We start from the raw sequence: 17,658 nt of genomic DNA, 5'->3' as shown, positions 1-17,658 counted from the left end.
ACAGTTTCATAGAAACTAGTAATTAATGAAAAATTTTCAAATTAACTGTTAAAGGTTAGTACTATTAGTGGACCAGCAGCAGGCACAATCATGTGTGCTTACGGACTGTATCCCTGCAGACTGTATTGATATATATTGATATATAATGTAGGAACCAGAATATTAATAACAGAAAGAAACAACCTTTTTGTGTGAATGAGTGTGAATGGGGGAGGGAGGTTTTTTGGGTTGGTGCACTAATTGTAAGTGTATCTTGTGTTTTTTATGTTGATTTAATAAAAAAAAATTTTTTAAAAACGATACCGATAATTTCCGATATTACATTTTAACGCATTTCTCGGCCGATATTATCGGACATCTCTATAAGTAACCATGGTAACTAAAACAAACCCCCGAAGTGCACAAAACAACTAAGGAAGTCCAAAACTAACAGAACATAACTAAACAAAACATGATCCGACCACATCATAATACATCAGTTTCATATCCTTTCACTTTACAGAAGTAGAAAGAAGTAAAGCTTATTTAATCCTACCCATTTCCCACTTCATACAAATATATACATCATTTACTGACCTTTTTATAATAAAATATCTGTGAATTAGTATACACAACAGTTTTGTAATATGTAATTAATTAATTCAGTCATTATTAATATAAATGAAGAATATCTTATTTTCAATAAGGTTGAAAGTATTTCTCATAATTTCTTCTTTGTACTTTGTAAGGATCATATCAGTACAATGTCTAACTTCTTTACTTAATCCATTCCATCATTTAATCTGTTTGCAATTTTACCAAATCATCGAACTTTAATATTTTTGACTCAATAAATAAAGTGTTTGTATGTTCTCTATATCCAACATTATGTATCAGTCTAATTGATATTTTTTGTAACACGGTTAACGAATGTAGCGCACATTTGTAGTCATTTCCCTACATTTCTGCACAATAACTCAGATATGGTAATACTATAGTAGCGAGCAGTAGAGAATGTGAAGTGATTTGTTAAACCAAATATTGTGTGTTTTTTTCCATATACAACAATCTATCTGGACTCGATAAGAGACTCGATAAGGAATCGGTCCGATAAGAGGATTCGATAATAGGCTCGAACTCGATAATTTCTTATCAAACATCATCCCTATCCTCAACCCTGGTTACACTCATCCATTTTACCAAACTGATGCAGAAGAAGTACGAGCAGACATTCCAAGCAGTGTAGACTGACATAAAAGCCACCCGTATATGCGCATTCACCGAACCCTTCTTTAATGAAAAATTAAATGGTTTTTTTCTTAATTTAATCTTAATTTATAAATATTAATCATGGAATGTTATTATATTAAATAAATACTAATACAGATATATGTTACAAACAGAACGTTACAGGAATGTACACATGATCCCATGTTTACATCTCATTGTGCAACATGTGAATGTTTTAGTGGGAACTAAATGCGATATCGGAAAGGGGTACAAATTATTTTCAAAGCAGGACCGCCACCCAGACATACAATACTAGTACACAGCTCATGAAAAACTATATTTTTTGTCATTGTAAGTGGGCCAAAACACTTATTTTAGAAAATAATCCCATGGAAATGACTGCTTTCATTTGATTATATCAATCAATCAATCAATGTTTATTTATATAGCCCTAAATCACAAGTATCTCAAAGGGCTGTAATAATATAATAATACAACATCCATCCATCCATCCATTTTCTATTGATTGTCCCTTTTGGGGTCATTAACTTGGTATTTACCGTATTTTTCGGACTACAAGTCGCAGTTTGGCCGGGCTCCAGTGCGACTTATATGTTTTTTTCCTTCTTTATTATGCATTTTCGGCAGGTGCGACTTATACTCCGGTGCGACTTATACTCCGAAAAATACGGTAGTCAGGTTTGGGACAGGTGTGCTGCTGGTGTGGCCACAGTGTGCACATCTAAGTTAAAGTACCAATGATTGTCCCACACTAGGTGTGGTGAAATTTGTCCTATGCATTTGACCCATCACCCTTGTTCACCCTCTGTGAAGTGAGGGGAGCAGTGGGCAGCAGCGGTGCCACGCCCGGGAATCATTTTAGGGGAGTGCCAAGCAGGGAGGTAATGGGTCCCATTTTTATAGTCTTTGGTATGACTCGGCCGGGGTTTGAACGCACAACCTACCGATCTCAGGGCGGACACTCTAACCACTAGGCCAGTGATTTTCAACCACTGTGCCGTGAGATATTGTCTGGTGTGCCGTGGGAAATTATGCAACTTGACCTAATTGGTCCAAAAAATATTTTTTGCAAATCAATATTCATAATAATGTGCCGTTGTCTAGTGCCTGTGCTGTGTAGAGCTTGGCAGGGTAATCTTGTAATACTCCATACCAGTAGGTGGCAGCGGGTAGTTCATTGCTTTGTAGAAGTCGGAACGCGTCGAGCGCGGTTTGTCGTGATCCCAATATGCAGAGCACAGCGGGAGACAGCGTGCAGGTAAAAAGGTATGTAACGCTTCAACCAAAAAATAACAAGGCAAGTCCCGCTAGGAAAAGGCACTGAAGCATAGGGATGGCTATGTAAAACAAAAGTCAAACTGAACTGGCTACAAAGTCAACAAACACAGTATGCTGGACGACAGCAAAAACTTACAGCGTGTGGAGCAAAGAGGACGCCCACAAAGCACATCCCGTACATGACATGACAATCAACAATGTCCCCACAAAGAAGGATATAGCGTACGCACAACTTAAAGAGTCTCGATTGCGAAAACAAAGCAGGTGCGGGCAATATAGCACTCAAAGGAAGGCGTGAAGCTGCTACAGGAGAACACCAACAAAACAGGAAGGGTCACCAAAATAACAGCGCAAGACAAGAACTAAAGCACAACACACGGGAAACAACAACAAACTCAAAATAAGGCACGACAACCTGGTGGAGTTTCATTGTTTGACTATTAGGGCTGGGCCTATAAAACAATATCAATATAAAATCACAATAGACACGTAATAGATATCAATAAAAAATGCGTTCGATATATGTATGTATATTTTTTGGTCCGAGGAAACCTGTAACCTAGCAAAACAGGAAGCGATCACAGAGCAAAGGGAGGGACATGCTAAACAGTATCAACTATCAAGTTTGGTTGCGCCATCTTGCTGTCGCACTGCTGATTCTCTGCATGGAGTGAGAAGAGCAAGTGAAAATGAGTGCTGAAGAAAGCGAATAAATTGTCGATAAAACAGGAAAAGTCACCCCGACAGTACGGCAGATTTTGGATATTACAAACGGACCGTAGTTCTTCGCTACGCTCATATTTCAAACCCTGGTCTGTTCCCGATTCAAATGTACGGAAACAGTATAACAATATTAAAATTACTGCAAAACACAAATTAATGTTTATATTTGAATACGAATAACATATCAAAATAAATGTTAGAGACACAGTACTTCCTGGCAGTAAACCTGCAAAAACATTTTCTCAGGTTTCTCAAACAGTGGTAAACGTAACACTATTGGTATGCGGGCTCCATCTAGGGGTACGCCACAGAATCACTTGGATTAAAGTACAGTGTTTTATTTTCCTATATTCAGACAGTGTTACTGTTCAAACTGTGTGTAATGTTACAGTAGCCAAAAAAAAAATTGAAATATTTGTTAAATAAAACCTCTCTCTTGTTATAAATGAATACTTAAACCTACTATGCTCCTGTATTTTAATGTTGGATCATTATGGTGGTACTTGGAGAACCAAGTGTTTTCTGAGGTGGTACTTGGTAAAAAATATATAAAAATAAAATAGTTTGAAAACCACTGCTCTACGTTTACATTTTCACACTATTATGTTACACTTTATTAGGAATTCTTTACATAGTCCTTATTTCTGCGTTTTAAAAGAGATTATTAAGTGTTTACCGTATTTTTCGGACTATAAGTTGCAGTTTTTTTCATAGTTTGGCCGGGGGTGCGACTTATACTCAGGAGCGACTTATGTGTGAAATTATTAACACATTACTGTAAAATATCAAATAATATTATTTAGCTCATTCACGTAAGAGACTAGACGTATAAGATTTCATCGGATTTAGCGATTAGGAGTGACAGATTGTTTGGTAAACGTATATGTTAGTTATTTGAATGACTCTTACCATAATATGTTACGTTAACATACCAGTTGGTTATTTATGCCTCATATAACGTACACTTATTCAGCCTGTTGTTCACTATTCTTTCTTTATTTTAAATTGCCTTTCAAATGTCTAGTCTTGGTGTTGGCTTTTATCAAATACATTTCCCCAAAAAATGCGTCTTATACTCCAGTGCGACTTATATATGTTTTTTCCCTTCTTTAGTATGCATTTTCGGCCGGTGCGACTTATAGTCTGACTCCTCTTCCTCCTATCCAGGAGATCGCAAAAAGCCGCTGCCTGACCAGGGCTCGGAAAATCTGCAAAGACTCCTCCCACCCCCACCAAGGACTGTTTTCACTGCTGGACTCTAGAACGAGGTTTCGCAGCCTCCGAAGCAGAACCTCCAGGTTCTGTAACAGCTTCTTCCCTCAGGCCGTAAGACTCTTGAACGCATCATAATTAAATTATCCCCTCAACTCCCCCCAAAATGGATTAACTCGCTGGAATAAAAAAGACAATATAACATACATCCATAAATGTGGACGCATGTGAAAAAGTGCAATATATTTATCTGTCCAGTAATCTATTTATTTATATATATTTATTTATTTTATATATATATTATTTATATATATTTTATTTCTATATGCACCTTATTGCTTTTTTATCCTGCACTACCATGAGCTTATGTAACGAAATTCCGTTCTTATCTGTGCTGTAAAGTTCAAATTTGAATGACAATAAAAAGGAAGTCTAAGTCCAAGTCTAGTGGTTAGAGTGTCCGCCCTGAGATCGGTAGGTCGTGAGTTCAAACCCCGGCCGAGTCATGCCAAAGACTATGAAAATGGGACCCATTTCCTCCTCACTCAGCATCACGGGTTGGAATTGAGGGTTAAATCACCAAAATGATTCCCGGGCGTGGCCCCCGCATGCTGCTCACTGCTCTCCTCACCTCCCAGGGGGCGAACAAGGGGATGGGTCAAATGCAGAGGTTAATTTCACCACACCGAGTGTGTGTGTGAGACAATCGTTGGTACTTTATAATGTTACAGTGGCCCAAAAATGTAAATACACTTTATAAATAAAATTAAATACTTAGGGCTACTATGCTACTGTATTTTAAATGTTGGTCACTATGGTGGTACTTGGGGAACCAATTGTTGTCTGAGGTGGAACTTGGTGATGAAAAAATATCAATTTTGAGTTAACTAAGAACAAAGTGAGATTAATCGCAATTAAATATAATCGTTTGACAGCCCTAAGAAAACACATTTTAATATTAATAAAAGGAGCACATACTTATTATATACTATTACTGATGGTGACAAAAGCAAAACATGGATGTAGGGCTGGGCGATATAGCGATATACTCGATATATCGCGGGTTTGTCTCTGTGCGATATAGAAAATGACTATAATAATAATAATAATAATAACTGGGATTTATATAGCGCTTTTCTAAGTACCCAAAGTCGTTTTACATGTAGAACCCATCATTCGTTCACACCTAGTGGTGGTAAGCTACTTTCATAGCCACAGCTATATCGTGATATTTGAGTATACGTTCTCACGCAGTTGCTTTTAGCTGTGGGCATTACACTACAGGCTCTTCTCACTCTTTCTAGTCTCTCCTTCTCACAGAGACATAAAACAAGCACACCTTCTTACATACGTCACATACGTATATGCCCTCGCGGAGCAGAGAGGTAGCAGCATGGCTAAAGTTAGCTGTGGTGCGAGTGGTAATACGAGAGAAAGAAGGTGCGAATCTGGTAACAAAGGAAGGAAGAATTAATTCCCAAGAAAAACAGCAGGGGGTCCATCGTCTGGCGGTGGTTTGGCTTCAAGTGGGAATATGTCGAACAGACAGCCGTAATTTGTCAAGTGTGGGGCGAAAACTTTGCTACAAAAAGTAGCATTACTGCTAATTTGTAGCATCGTTTGAAAAGTCACCCGCTAGAGAATGAAGAGTGCTTGAAACTCCGCATGTCAACATCTCCGTTCTGTGCCACACCAACAAAATGCAGAGGCAACCATTTCTACATCAACACATCAACACCGTATGAAAGAAATAGTCCACGACATAAGGAGATAGCGTCCGCCGGAATCTACCACATAGCGAAGGACAAACACTATTTGATTTCCTATTATGTAGCTCATTTTTATTTGACACTTATTGAAATATCTTGTGTGACATCATCTTTATTTGTTTTAAACTATTGTAGTGGCGTTCTGTACAAAAAGTACACTTTAATTTAGTGTTTGGACATCATGCACAAAAGTGCACTCATAGCTTGTTTTAAAATGTCTGACAATCTTGCACTTTCTGTTTTGAAATGACATGAATGTTTGTGCCACTGCTTAATAACTGTTTAATAAATACACTTTTGGTCAATTGACTTAGTTGTGATTTCCCTCTCTGCATGAAAGTTTAAAAGTAGCATATATTAATGAAGTATGAACAAGAATGTTTTAATGTAGACACATAGAATCATCATAATGCATACCTGCCAACTTTTGAAATCAGAAAAACCTAGTAGCCAGGGTCCAGGGGCCGCAGGCCCCGGTAGGTCCAGGACAAAGTCCTGGTGGGGGGTTCAGGCTTCGCCCCCCCGACGCAAAATGATTATTAGCATTCAGACAGGTTAAAATGTTGCTAAAACCATCACTTTTCTATCAGTCACAGTGACTTTTCAAAACAAAAATATTACAGCAAAAATCATATGGGTTGATTGACATGTTTATTCTGTAAGCTAACTTCAATAGTTTGAAATTATTTTGACAGTTAATGCCAGTTATCCTGTCAACCTTTCACAAGACTTCAATTTGTTAATTGAAAGTATAAACAGTATAAACACTTTTTACAGTAAACAAATGGTAAAACGGTACTAAACAATTCCATAAAAAAAAAAATTGGTGTCATTATTAACTTTCTGTCCAAGCTTGTAAAATCTACTGCCTTGTTCAATTGTATAAAATATTCTGTGCCTAAAATTCACATTTCTATCACAATTATCATACTGTAAACATGGTAAGCTAACTTCATTAAAATTAATAGTCCTGTCAATAGCATGGAATTACAATTCAAATGTAGTTTTTTTGGAAGCCTTTCAAAAGAATTCTAAATATGAAAAATTAATGAAAATTAATTTAAGCCATCAGACACTTGAAAAGTGGCACATCACATCTCTAATGTAATCATTTTAACTTTTCAACAGAAATAGCACTGCAAAAATATTAAGGACATACTTCTGTATTTTAGTAGTTATGCTGTCAACATTTAACAAGATTTCTTCAACTTGGACTTGAAAGCATAAATAGTATAAACACTTTTAACGGTATAACAGTACTAAACAATTCCAATAGATAACATTGGTGTCATTACCTTTTTGTGGCTAAAATCCGAAAAACGTTGAACGTTTTCCACTTGTATCGCTAGCAACGGCATTAGACTTGTGTTTTTTTGTCCCAACGTGGTCTTTTACATCGCTAATTCCTCCGTGTCCGATCGAAAAATCTTGTCTGCACAAGGTGCAATTCGCGTAGTTTTCACCCTTTTTGGAACGGATGATTATTCCCGGATAGGCTTTTGAATATTCTTCACGGAATGACTGCAGTTTTCTTTTCGGTTTAAGACTCGTTTGCGATTTTTCTCCGGCTGATTCCATGATCGTTCGCTCGTTTGGAAACAATGGCAACAGGTGCCTCGTGCTTGGCAGCGGTGCTATAAATAGCCTCGCGCATTTTAAAAAAATATTTTTTTTAAATTAATGAAAAACCGTATTTTTTTTATCACTGCAACCGTAACCCGGAATAGGTTGATGAAAACCGTACTAATTACGGGAAAACCGGAGTAGTTGGCAGGTATGATAATGCTGTGATTATATGTATCAATTGTTCATTCAAGGCTAAGGCAAAATATTGAGATATATATCTGGATATATTTCACTCTATCCTGGTCAAAACATATCAGTGATATAGTCACAAAGATGGGAAGGGCTGTTGGTATTTCCAGGAAATGTGCTGCTTTTGTTGATCCACCTCTTCTTTGTCAGATTGTTAAGAGTTTAGTCTTGTGTCATCTTGACTATTGTTCTACAGTCTGGGCGTCTGCTGCAAGTGGTGAGATCAGTAAGCTCCAGATTGTCCAGAATAGGGCAGCAAGGCTGGTTCTTGGTTGTTCACCAAGAACCAATGTGAACCAAATGCATGCTTCACTTTCCTGGCTAACAGTGCAGAACAGGTTGTCAGCTAATACTCTTATATTGTTCAAATCAGTAACCGGTAGTAAAACTCCTGTTTTTGTCATGGCCCAAATAGTTCACAGTAGCACTAACCAGGGGTCTACAACCTGCAGCTCTGGAGCCGCATGCGACTCGTCCATGCCTCTGCCGTGGCTCCCTTTGGCTTTGAAACCGAATGTCAACAAATAATGATTACTTGATTTATTATTTTTCATTTTCCATCCATCCATTTTCTACCGTTTATTCCCTTAGGGGTCACGGGGGGGCGCTGGAGCCTATCCCAGCTACAATCAGGCGGAAGGCGGTGTACACCCTGGACAAGTCGCCACATCATCACAGGGCCAACACAGATAGACAGACAACATTCACACACTACGGCCAATTTAGTGTTGCCAATCAACCTATCCCCAGGTGCATGTCTTTGGAGGTGGGAGGAAGCCGGAGTACTCGGAAGGAACCCACGCAGTCACGGGGAGAACATGCAAACTCCACACAGAAAGATCCCGAAGCCGGGATTGAACTCACGACTACTCAGGACCTTCGTATTGTGAGGCAGACGCACTAACCCCTCTTCCACCGTTTCGTTTTATTTAGTTTATTTTAATTTCCATCCATCCATCCATCCATCTTCTTCCGCTTATCCGAGGTCGGGTCGCGGGGGCAGCAGCCTAAGCAGGGAAGCCCAGACTTCCCTCTCCCCAGCCACTTCGTCCAGCTCCTCCCGGGGGATCCCGAGGCGTTCCCAGGCCAGCCGGGAGACATAGTCTTCCCAACGCGTCCTCCTGCCGGTCGGACGTGCCCGAAACACCTCCCGAGGGAGGCGTTCGGGTGGCATCCTGACCAGATGCCCGAACCACCTCATCTGGCTCCTCTCGATGTGGAGGAGCAGCGGCTTTACTTTGAGCTCCCCCCGGATGACAGAGCTTCTCACCCTATCTCTAAGGGAGAGCCCCGCCACCCGGCGGAGGAAACTCATTTCGGCCGCTTGTACCCGTGATCTTGTCCTTTTGGTCATGACCCAAAGCTCATGACCATAGGTGAGGATGGGAACGTAGATCGACCGGTAAATCGAGAGCTTTGCCTTCTGGCTCAGCTCCTTCACCACAACGGATCGATACAGCGTCCGCATTACTGAAGACGCCGCACCGATCCGCCTGTCGATCTCACAATCCACTCTTCCCTCACTCGTGAACAAGACTCCGAGGTACTTGAACTCCTCCACTTGGGGCAAGATCTCCTCCCCAACCCGGAGATGGCACTCCACTCTTTTCCGGGCGAGAACCATGGACTCGGATTTGGAGGTGCTGATTCCCATCCCAGTCGCTTCACACTCGGCTGCGAACCGATCCAGTGAGAGCTGAAGATCTTGGCCAGATGAAGCCATCAGGACCACATCATCTGCAAAAAGCAGAGACCTAATCCTGCAGCCACCAAACCAGATACCCTCAACGCCCTGACTGCGCCTAGAAATTCTGTCCATAAAGGTTATGAACAGAATCGGTGACAAAGGGCAGCCTTGGCGGAGTCCAACCCTCACTGGAAACGGGTCCGACTTACTGCCGGCAATGCGGACCAAGCTCTGGCACTGAGCATACAGGGAGCGGACTGCCACAATAAGACAGTCCGTTACCCCATACTCTCTGAGCACTCCCCACAGGACTTCCCGGGGTACACGGTCGAATGCCTTCTCCAAGTCCACAAAGCACATGTGGACTGGTTGAGCAAACTCCCGTGCACCCTCAAGGACCCTGCCGAGAGTATAGAGCTGGTCCACAGTTCCACGACCAGGTCGAAAACCACACTGTTCCTCCTGAATCCGAGGTTCGACTATCCGGCATAGCCTCCTCTCCAGTACACCTGAATAGACCTTACCGGGAAGGCTGAGGAGTTTTAATTTAACAGTTGTTATTTTGGAGAGTTCTGGGATCTTGTCATATGAAAATAAAACACATTTTAATATATTGTCGATGGAAATGTATTACACGGCCCTTATGAGACATCTCTTGCCGCCATGCAATTGTATTGTTTTAGCGGTCAACCCCTAGCAATGGACAGATCAATTTATTATTTACATTTTTATTCATTTGCTGTTTGTATTGATGACTAGGTAGTTGTTTTAAATTTTTAGTCAAATTAATATGCCGCAGTCGTATGCCTTCAGAACATTGGAATGAGTTGATTTTTATTTTTTTTATTCATTAATAATGGAAGGAACAGTGTATTTTTATCTAATGTTCAAAATAATTTGATGGTTTGCTTCGTTATACCCAGAAATACATCAAATAAGTGTTTATTTTCATAAGTCCTATAGCACAAATGTAAGGAAACTATAAGTGGTGTTATCGTCATTTTAGGAATCTAACAGAGTTCGTGGCTCTAGGTGGGTTTTATTTGGGGGGAAATGGGCTCTTTGTATGCTGAAGGTTGCCGACCCCTGCACTATACATAATCATAATACCAGGTCGTCCAGTAAGGGGCATTTTGTACTCCCTCGTCCTAGGAAGAATGCTTTGCGGAAATCTTTTATTTATAGATCTTTATCGCTCTGGAATAACCTGCCTCGAATTCTCACCGGCATTGAAAGTAAACAGGTTTTTGAAAAGAAAGTAATATTTTATCGGAGTCTTTAAATGCGTTCGCTCGTTGATGATTTGTTTGGTTTTATATTGTGTAGTTATATTTATATGGTAATTATTATTCTGTGACCGTAAATTGTTTGCTTGTTTTCTTATTGATGCTTTGATTAGGGACCGAGTCACTTTAGGACAGAGGACCCTATTGTATTTCTAACGTTTTATTATTCTTTATTATTATACCGCCGCCTCTTTGAGCTGTAATTTGACCCCCTTAACATGCTTCAAAACTCACCAAATTGGACACACACATCAGGACTGGCGAAAATTGCGATCTAATCAAAAATCCAAACCCCAAAACTCAAAATTGCGCTCTAGCGCCTTCTAGGAAGAAAACAGACAAAACTGCCTGTAACTCCCAGTAGGAATGTCATAGAGACATGAAACAAAAACCTCTATGTAGGTCTCACTTAGACCTAGATTTCATACACTGACAACCCCCAGCAAAAATCAACAGGAAGTTTGCAATTCCTCCTTCAAAACAAAAGTTGAGTAAAAACAGTCACCTTTTTTCAAACATTATCTCCTCTGAGCGCGTTTGTCGTGTCGGCTTCAAATTAGCACAGGAGAGAGATTGAACCCTTCTGATTAAAAGTTAATGAGTATGGTTTGGCTGCAGGATTGGGTCTCTGCTTTTTGCGGATGGTGTGGTCCTGGTGGCTTCATCTGGCCGGGATCTTCAGCTCTCGCTGGATCGGTTCGCGGCTGAGTGTGGGGCGACTGGGATGGGAATCGGCACCTCCAAGTCCGAGTCCATGGTTCTCGCCCGGAAAAGGGTGGAGTGCCATCTCCGGGTTGGGGAAGAGATCTTGCCCCAAGTGGAGGAGTTCAAGTACCTCGGAGTCTTGTTCACGAGTGAGGGAAGAGTGAATCGTGAGATCGACAGGCGGATCGGTGCGGCGTCTTCAGTAATGCGGACGCTGTATCGGTCCGTTGTGGTGAAGAAGGAGCTGAGCCGGAAGGCAAAGCTCTCAATTTACCGGTCGATCTACGTTCCCATCCTCACCTATGGTCATGAGCTTTGGGTTATGACCGAAAGGACAAGATCACGGGTACAAGCGGCCGAAATGAGTTTCCTCTGCCGGGTGGCGGGGCTCTCCCTTAGAGATAGGGTGAGAAGCTCTGCCATCCGGGAGGAGCTCAAAGTAAAGCCGCTGCTCCTCCACATCGAGAGGAGCCAGATGAGGTGGTTCGGGCATCTGGTCAGGATGCCACCCGAACGCCTCCCTAGGGAGGTGTTTAGGGCACGTCCGACTGGTAGGAGGCCGCGAGGAAGACCCAGGACACGTTGGGAAGACTATGTCTCCCGGCTGGCCTGGGAACGCCTCGGGGTCCCACAGGAAGAGCTGGACGAAGTGGCTGGGGAGAGGGAAGTCTGGGCTTCCCTGCTTAGGCTGCTGCCCCCGCGACCCGACCTCGGATAAGCGGAAGAAGATGGATGGATGGATGGAGTATGGTTTGGATTTTATGAGCCCTCAAAGTCGGTCCTGTCCATCGCTGCTTGCAGCTTTAATTATTATTATTATTATTTGAAACTCGATTTTGCATGTCACTATAAAGTTATATAAGCCTTGCTTGATCAAAATTCAATGCAAAACTTGTTTGGGTCCCTATTAAAAGGTTAATTTGTTCAAGGCTTTGTTCACTTTTAAATTTTGGCCAACTCTGTGTTTGAGTTTGACACCCCTGCTCTAACCCTAACCTAATAACTCTAAATTAAGTCTTTGTTACTTAGAACATGTTCCCTTAGTGTCCAAAAAACTCTAAATTAAGTCTGTGTTACTTATAATATGTTCCCCATACTAAAGTGTTACCAAAAACATAACTGTCTTGAATTTGAAAAAAAAAAAAAAACATTTTATTTTTAACTATAGAAGGGTTTGGTGAATGCGCATATGAAACTGGTGGGGTTTGGTACCTCCAACAAGGTTAAGAACCACTGTTGTAGACACATAGAATCATCATACTGCTGTGATTGTATGCATCAAGTGTTCATTCAAGGCTAAGGCAAAAATATCAAGATATACAGGTAAAAGCCAGTAAATTAGAATATTTTGAAAAACTTGATTTATTTCAGTAATTGCATTCAAAAGGTGTAACTTGTACATTATATTTATTCATTGCACACAGACTGATGCATTCAAATGTTTATTTCATTTAATTTTGATGATTTGAAGTGGCAACAAATGAAAATCCAAAATTCCGTGTGTCACAAAATTAGAATATTACTTAAGGCTAATACAAAAAAGGGATTTTTAGAAATGTTGGCCAACTGAAAAGTATGAAAATGAAAAATATGAGCATGTACAATACTCAATACTTGGTTGGAGCTCCTTTTGCCTCAATTACTGCGTTAATGCGGCGTGGCATGGAGTCGAAGAGTTTCTGGCACTGCTCAGGTGTTATGAGAGCCCAGGTTGCTCTGATAGTGGCCTTCAACTCTTCTGCGTTTTTGGGTCTGGCATTCTGCATCTTCCTTTTCCCAATACCCCACAGATTTTCTATGGGGCTAAGGTCAGGGGAGTTGGCGGGCCAATTTAGAACAGAAATACCATGGTCCGTAAACCAGGCACGGGTAGATTTTGCGCTGTGTGCAGGCGCCAAGTCCTGTTGGAACTTGAAATCTCCATCTCCATAGAGCAGGTCAGCAGCAGGAAGCATGAAGTGCTCTAAAACTTGCTGGTAGACGGCTGCGTTGACCCTGGATCTCAGGAAACAGAGTGGACCGACACCAGCAGATGACATGGCACCCCAAACCATCACTGATGGTGGAAACTTTACACTAGACTTCAGGCAACGTGGATCCTGTGCCTCTCCTGTCTTCCTCCAGACTCTGGGACCTCGATTTCCAAAGGAAATGCAAAATTTGCATGGTTGGGTGATGGTTTGGGGTGCCATGTCATCTGCTGGTGTCGGTCCACTCTGTTTCCTGAGATCCAGGGTCAACGCAGCCGTCTACCAGCAAGTTTTAGAGCACTTCATGCTTCCTGCTGCTGACCTGCTCTATGGAGATGGAGATTTCAAGTTCCAACAGGACTTGGCGCCTGCACACAGCGCAAAATCTACCCGTGCCTGGTTTACGGACCATGGTATTTCTGTTCTAAATTGGCCCGCCAACTCCCCTGACCTTAGCCCCATAGAAAATCTGTGGGGTATTGTGAAAAGGAAGATGCAGAATGCCAGACCCAAAAACGCAGAAGAGTTGAAGGCCACTATCAGAGCAACCTGGGCTCTCATAACACCTGAGCAGTGCCAGAAACTCATCGACTCCATGCCACGCCGCATTAACGCAGTAATTGAGGCAAAAGGAGCTCCAACCAAGTATTGAGTATTGTACATGCTCATATTTTTCATTTTCATACTTTTCAGTTGGCCAACATTTCTAAAAATCCCTTTTTTGTATTAGCCTTAAGTAATATTCTAATTTTGTGACACACGGAATTTTGGATTTTCATTTGTTGCCACTTCAAATCATCAAAATTAAATGAAATAAACATTTGAATGCATCAGTCTGTGTGCAATGAATAAATATAATGTACAAGTTACACCTTTTGAATGCAATTACTGAAATAAATCAAGTTTTTCAAAATATTCTAATTTACTGGCTTTTACCTGTATATATTATTATATGCATGATTATATCATTCAAGGCTAAGGCAAAAATATCGAGATATATATCGTGTATCGCGATACGGCCTAAAAAATATCGAGATATTTAAAAAAAAAAAAAAGGCCATATCGCCCAGCCCTACATGGATGTATGTTTGTCACAGGGCAGATTTATCCCAGGCTGCTTAAAAAGCCACTAAGCTTTTTTTAAGCACAGGTAACGAGCAGGGAGGGCGGCTTAATGTTAGCTAATCAAAGCAGCCCCGCACACACAAAGCATGGACGACCAATTCATCAAAGTCGAGCACGCTTGTGTTCAAAAACGAAAACCATGTTGATAAATGAGATTATTAACAGGAGACGTCTAATCTATAAAGCGAGCGTTCGCACGCAAGGCAGCTTAATCCTGCGGCGTTTCGTCGGCTAACAGGCCTAGCATGGTTAGCACGGCGCGGCTAGCTGGCTAGTCATTTACATACATAACGGCTTTTTCCCGTCTCCCTGTGGCGCGGCTCGACACAAACACACACCCCCGGGGGGGAATTATTATCCTCCTCCTCGCCGTGAAAAGTTCGCCCCGGCGGTGCGCTTACCGTGATATTGTTGAAAGTACCACCGGCATGTGCTGCCCAAACGTATTTGGCGTCCGCATAGCCAACAATGGCGCTGTCCTGACAGCTGCCATCGGCCATCAGGTTGTCCACGTAGCTTTGCCAAGACATGTTGAGGGGAAAAGCGAACAAAACAACAACAAAAATGGCGAGGATATTGTCGGATATTTGTTTGAATACGCCCCGCGGACGAATGGAGAGCCGCGGATGTCACCCACACTTGGACGATGGGCACGTCGAGGCTGGGGTGGCAAAGAAAGCCGGGGCTCTAGTGCGGCTGCGGCTGGGTGTAACCCGTCTGTCAGATCACTCCGCGCGGTCGCACACCGGCGCTTTTATGGCGGCAGGCGGGGAATAAAGAGGGACTTATCGGCTCAACTGTCTGTGGGGACGCTGGGGGGACACGAAAAGGGTAATGGGGTTTATTGTGTGAACGCATATCTACACCAAAATGCATCGATTTATTCGTCCGCTTCTTCTTCTTCTCCACATTTTGCCACGCTCTACCTTCCGCGTGTTTCCATCCGATTCAAACCGTTCCAACTTCAAACTGGTCAGCCTATTCGGGAATCGCTGGCTTTCCGTTGACAAATTCCCCCCAAAAATTCCAGGTTTTCCGGGACATTTATCCCATTCAAAGTTGTTCCAACTTCCACCATTTCCACATTTTTCAACCGATTCAAACCATTCCACCTTCAACATATTTTACTCATCCTGGAAATTCAAACTATCATTTTTCCAAGTTCAAAAAAATTCCAGGAATTTTCCTTTTTTTCAAACCCTTTTTTCTGGCGAATACTCCTTCCACATTTTTCAACCGTTCCACCGTCAAAACATTCCTCTTAATCGGGACCAGAAACTAAAAATTCCCGGTTTTTACCGAAATTCCTGGAATTCCCCAATATCATTTCTTAATGAAAAATGTCACTACTTCAACATTTCTCGACCGATTTAAACAATTCCAAAAGCAACCATTTCAACTTATTCAGAACATTCAAGTATTTGAACATTTTCCAAAAAATTCCTGCTTTTCCTAAAATTCCAAAATTTCCATTAATTTCCCATTGAAATGAATGGGACATTTGTCATCCGATTCAAACCGTTCCAACTTCAAACTGGTCAGCCTATTCGGGAATCGCTGGCTTTCCATTGAAAAAATCCCCCAAAAAATTCCAGAATTCCAGGTTTTCCAGGACATTTATCCCATTCAAAAATGTTCCAACTTCCACCATTTCCACATTTTTCAACTGATTCAAACCATTCCACACCTTCAACATATTTTACTCATCCTGGAAATTCAAACTATCATTTTTCCAAGTTCCAAAAAAATTCCAGGAATTTTCCTTTTTTTCAAACCCTTTTTTCTGGCGAATACTCCTTCCACATTTTTCAACCGTTCCACCGTCAAAACATTCCTCTTAATCGGGACCAGAAACTAAAAATTCCCGGTTTTTACCGAAATTCCTGGAATTCCCCAAAATCATTTCTTAATTAAAAATGTCACTACTTCAACATTACTCGACCGATTTAAACAATTCCAACAGCAACCATTTCAACTTATTCAGAACATTCAAGTCTTTTAACATTTGCCCAAAAATTCCCGCTTTTCCTGAAATTTCCATTAATTTCTCCTTCCACATTTTTCATCCGATTCAAACCGTTCCAACTTCAAACTGGCCAGCCTATTCGAGAATCATTGGCTTTCCGTTGACAAATTCCCCCCAAAAATTCCAGATTTCCCAGAATTCCAGGTTTTTCAGGACATTTATCCCATTCAAAATAAATCCAACTTTCACCATTTCCACATTTTTCAACTGATTCAAACCATTCCACACCTTCAACATATTTTACTCATCCTGGAAATTCAAACTATAATTTTTCCAAGTTCAAAAAAATTCCAGGAATTTCCTTTTTTTCAAATCCTTTTTTCTGGCGACTACTCCTTCCACATTTTTCAACCGTTCCACCGTCAAAACATTCCTCTTAATCGGGACAAAAAAACTAAGTATTCCCGGTTTTCTCGAAATTCCTGGAATTCCCTAATATCATTTCTCAATTAAAAATGTCACTACTTGACCAATTATAAAAAATTCCAACAGCAACCATTTCAACTTATTCAGAACATTCAAGTCTTTTAACATTTTCCAAAAAAATTCCCGCTTTTCCTGAAATTCCCAAATTTCCATTAATTTCCCATTGAAATGAATGGGACATTTTTCATCCGATTCAAACCGTTCCAACTTCAAACTGGTCAGCCTATTCGGGATTCGCTGGCTTTCCGTTGACAAATTTCCCCCAAAAATTCCAGATTTACCAGAATTCCAGGTTTTCCGGGACATTTATCCCATTCAAAATTGTTCCAACTTCCACCATTTTCTATAATTTTTCCAAGTTCAAAAAAATTCCAGGAATTTCCTTTTTTTCAAATCCTTTTTTCTG

At 41.1% G+C, this 17,658-nt stretch overlaps 1 protein-coding gene across 2 annotated transcripts in view; it reads right to left on the bottom strand.

Annotated features, from left to right (window-relative positions):
- pfn2a (profilin 2a) overlaps nucleotides 1-15,523 on the bottom strand; it is a 28,188-nt gene extending 12,665 nt beyond the window's left edge. The window contains exon 1 of one of the 2 annotated variants that reach the window (XM_061928603.1): nucleotides 15,202-15,523. In XM_061928603.1, the coding sequence (XP_061784587.1) occupies nucleotides 15,202-15,330 (129 nt within the window). In that variant the 5' untranslated portion in view covers nucleotides 15,331-15,523. The remainder of the gene's footprint in view (nucleotides 1-15,201) is intronic. The other variant, XM_061928604.1, reaches the window with a different exon arrangement.
- Between the last annotated feature and the right edge of the window lie 2,135 nt (nucleotides 15,524-17,658).

The sequence above is a fragment of the Nerophis lumbriciformis genome, linkage group LG33 (assembly GCF_033978685.3).
Source record: "Nerophis lumbriciformis linkage group LG33, RoL_Nlum_v2.1, whole genome shotgun sequence".
Classification (NCBI taxonomy): domain Eukaryota; kingdom Metazoa; phylum Chordata; class Actinopteri; order Syngnathiformes; family Syngnathidae; genus Nerophis; species Nerophis lumbriciformis.
This window is presented reverse-complemented; position numbering and strand designations above follow the sequence as displayed.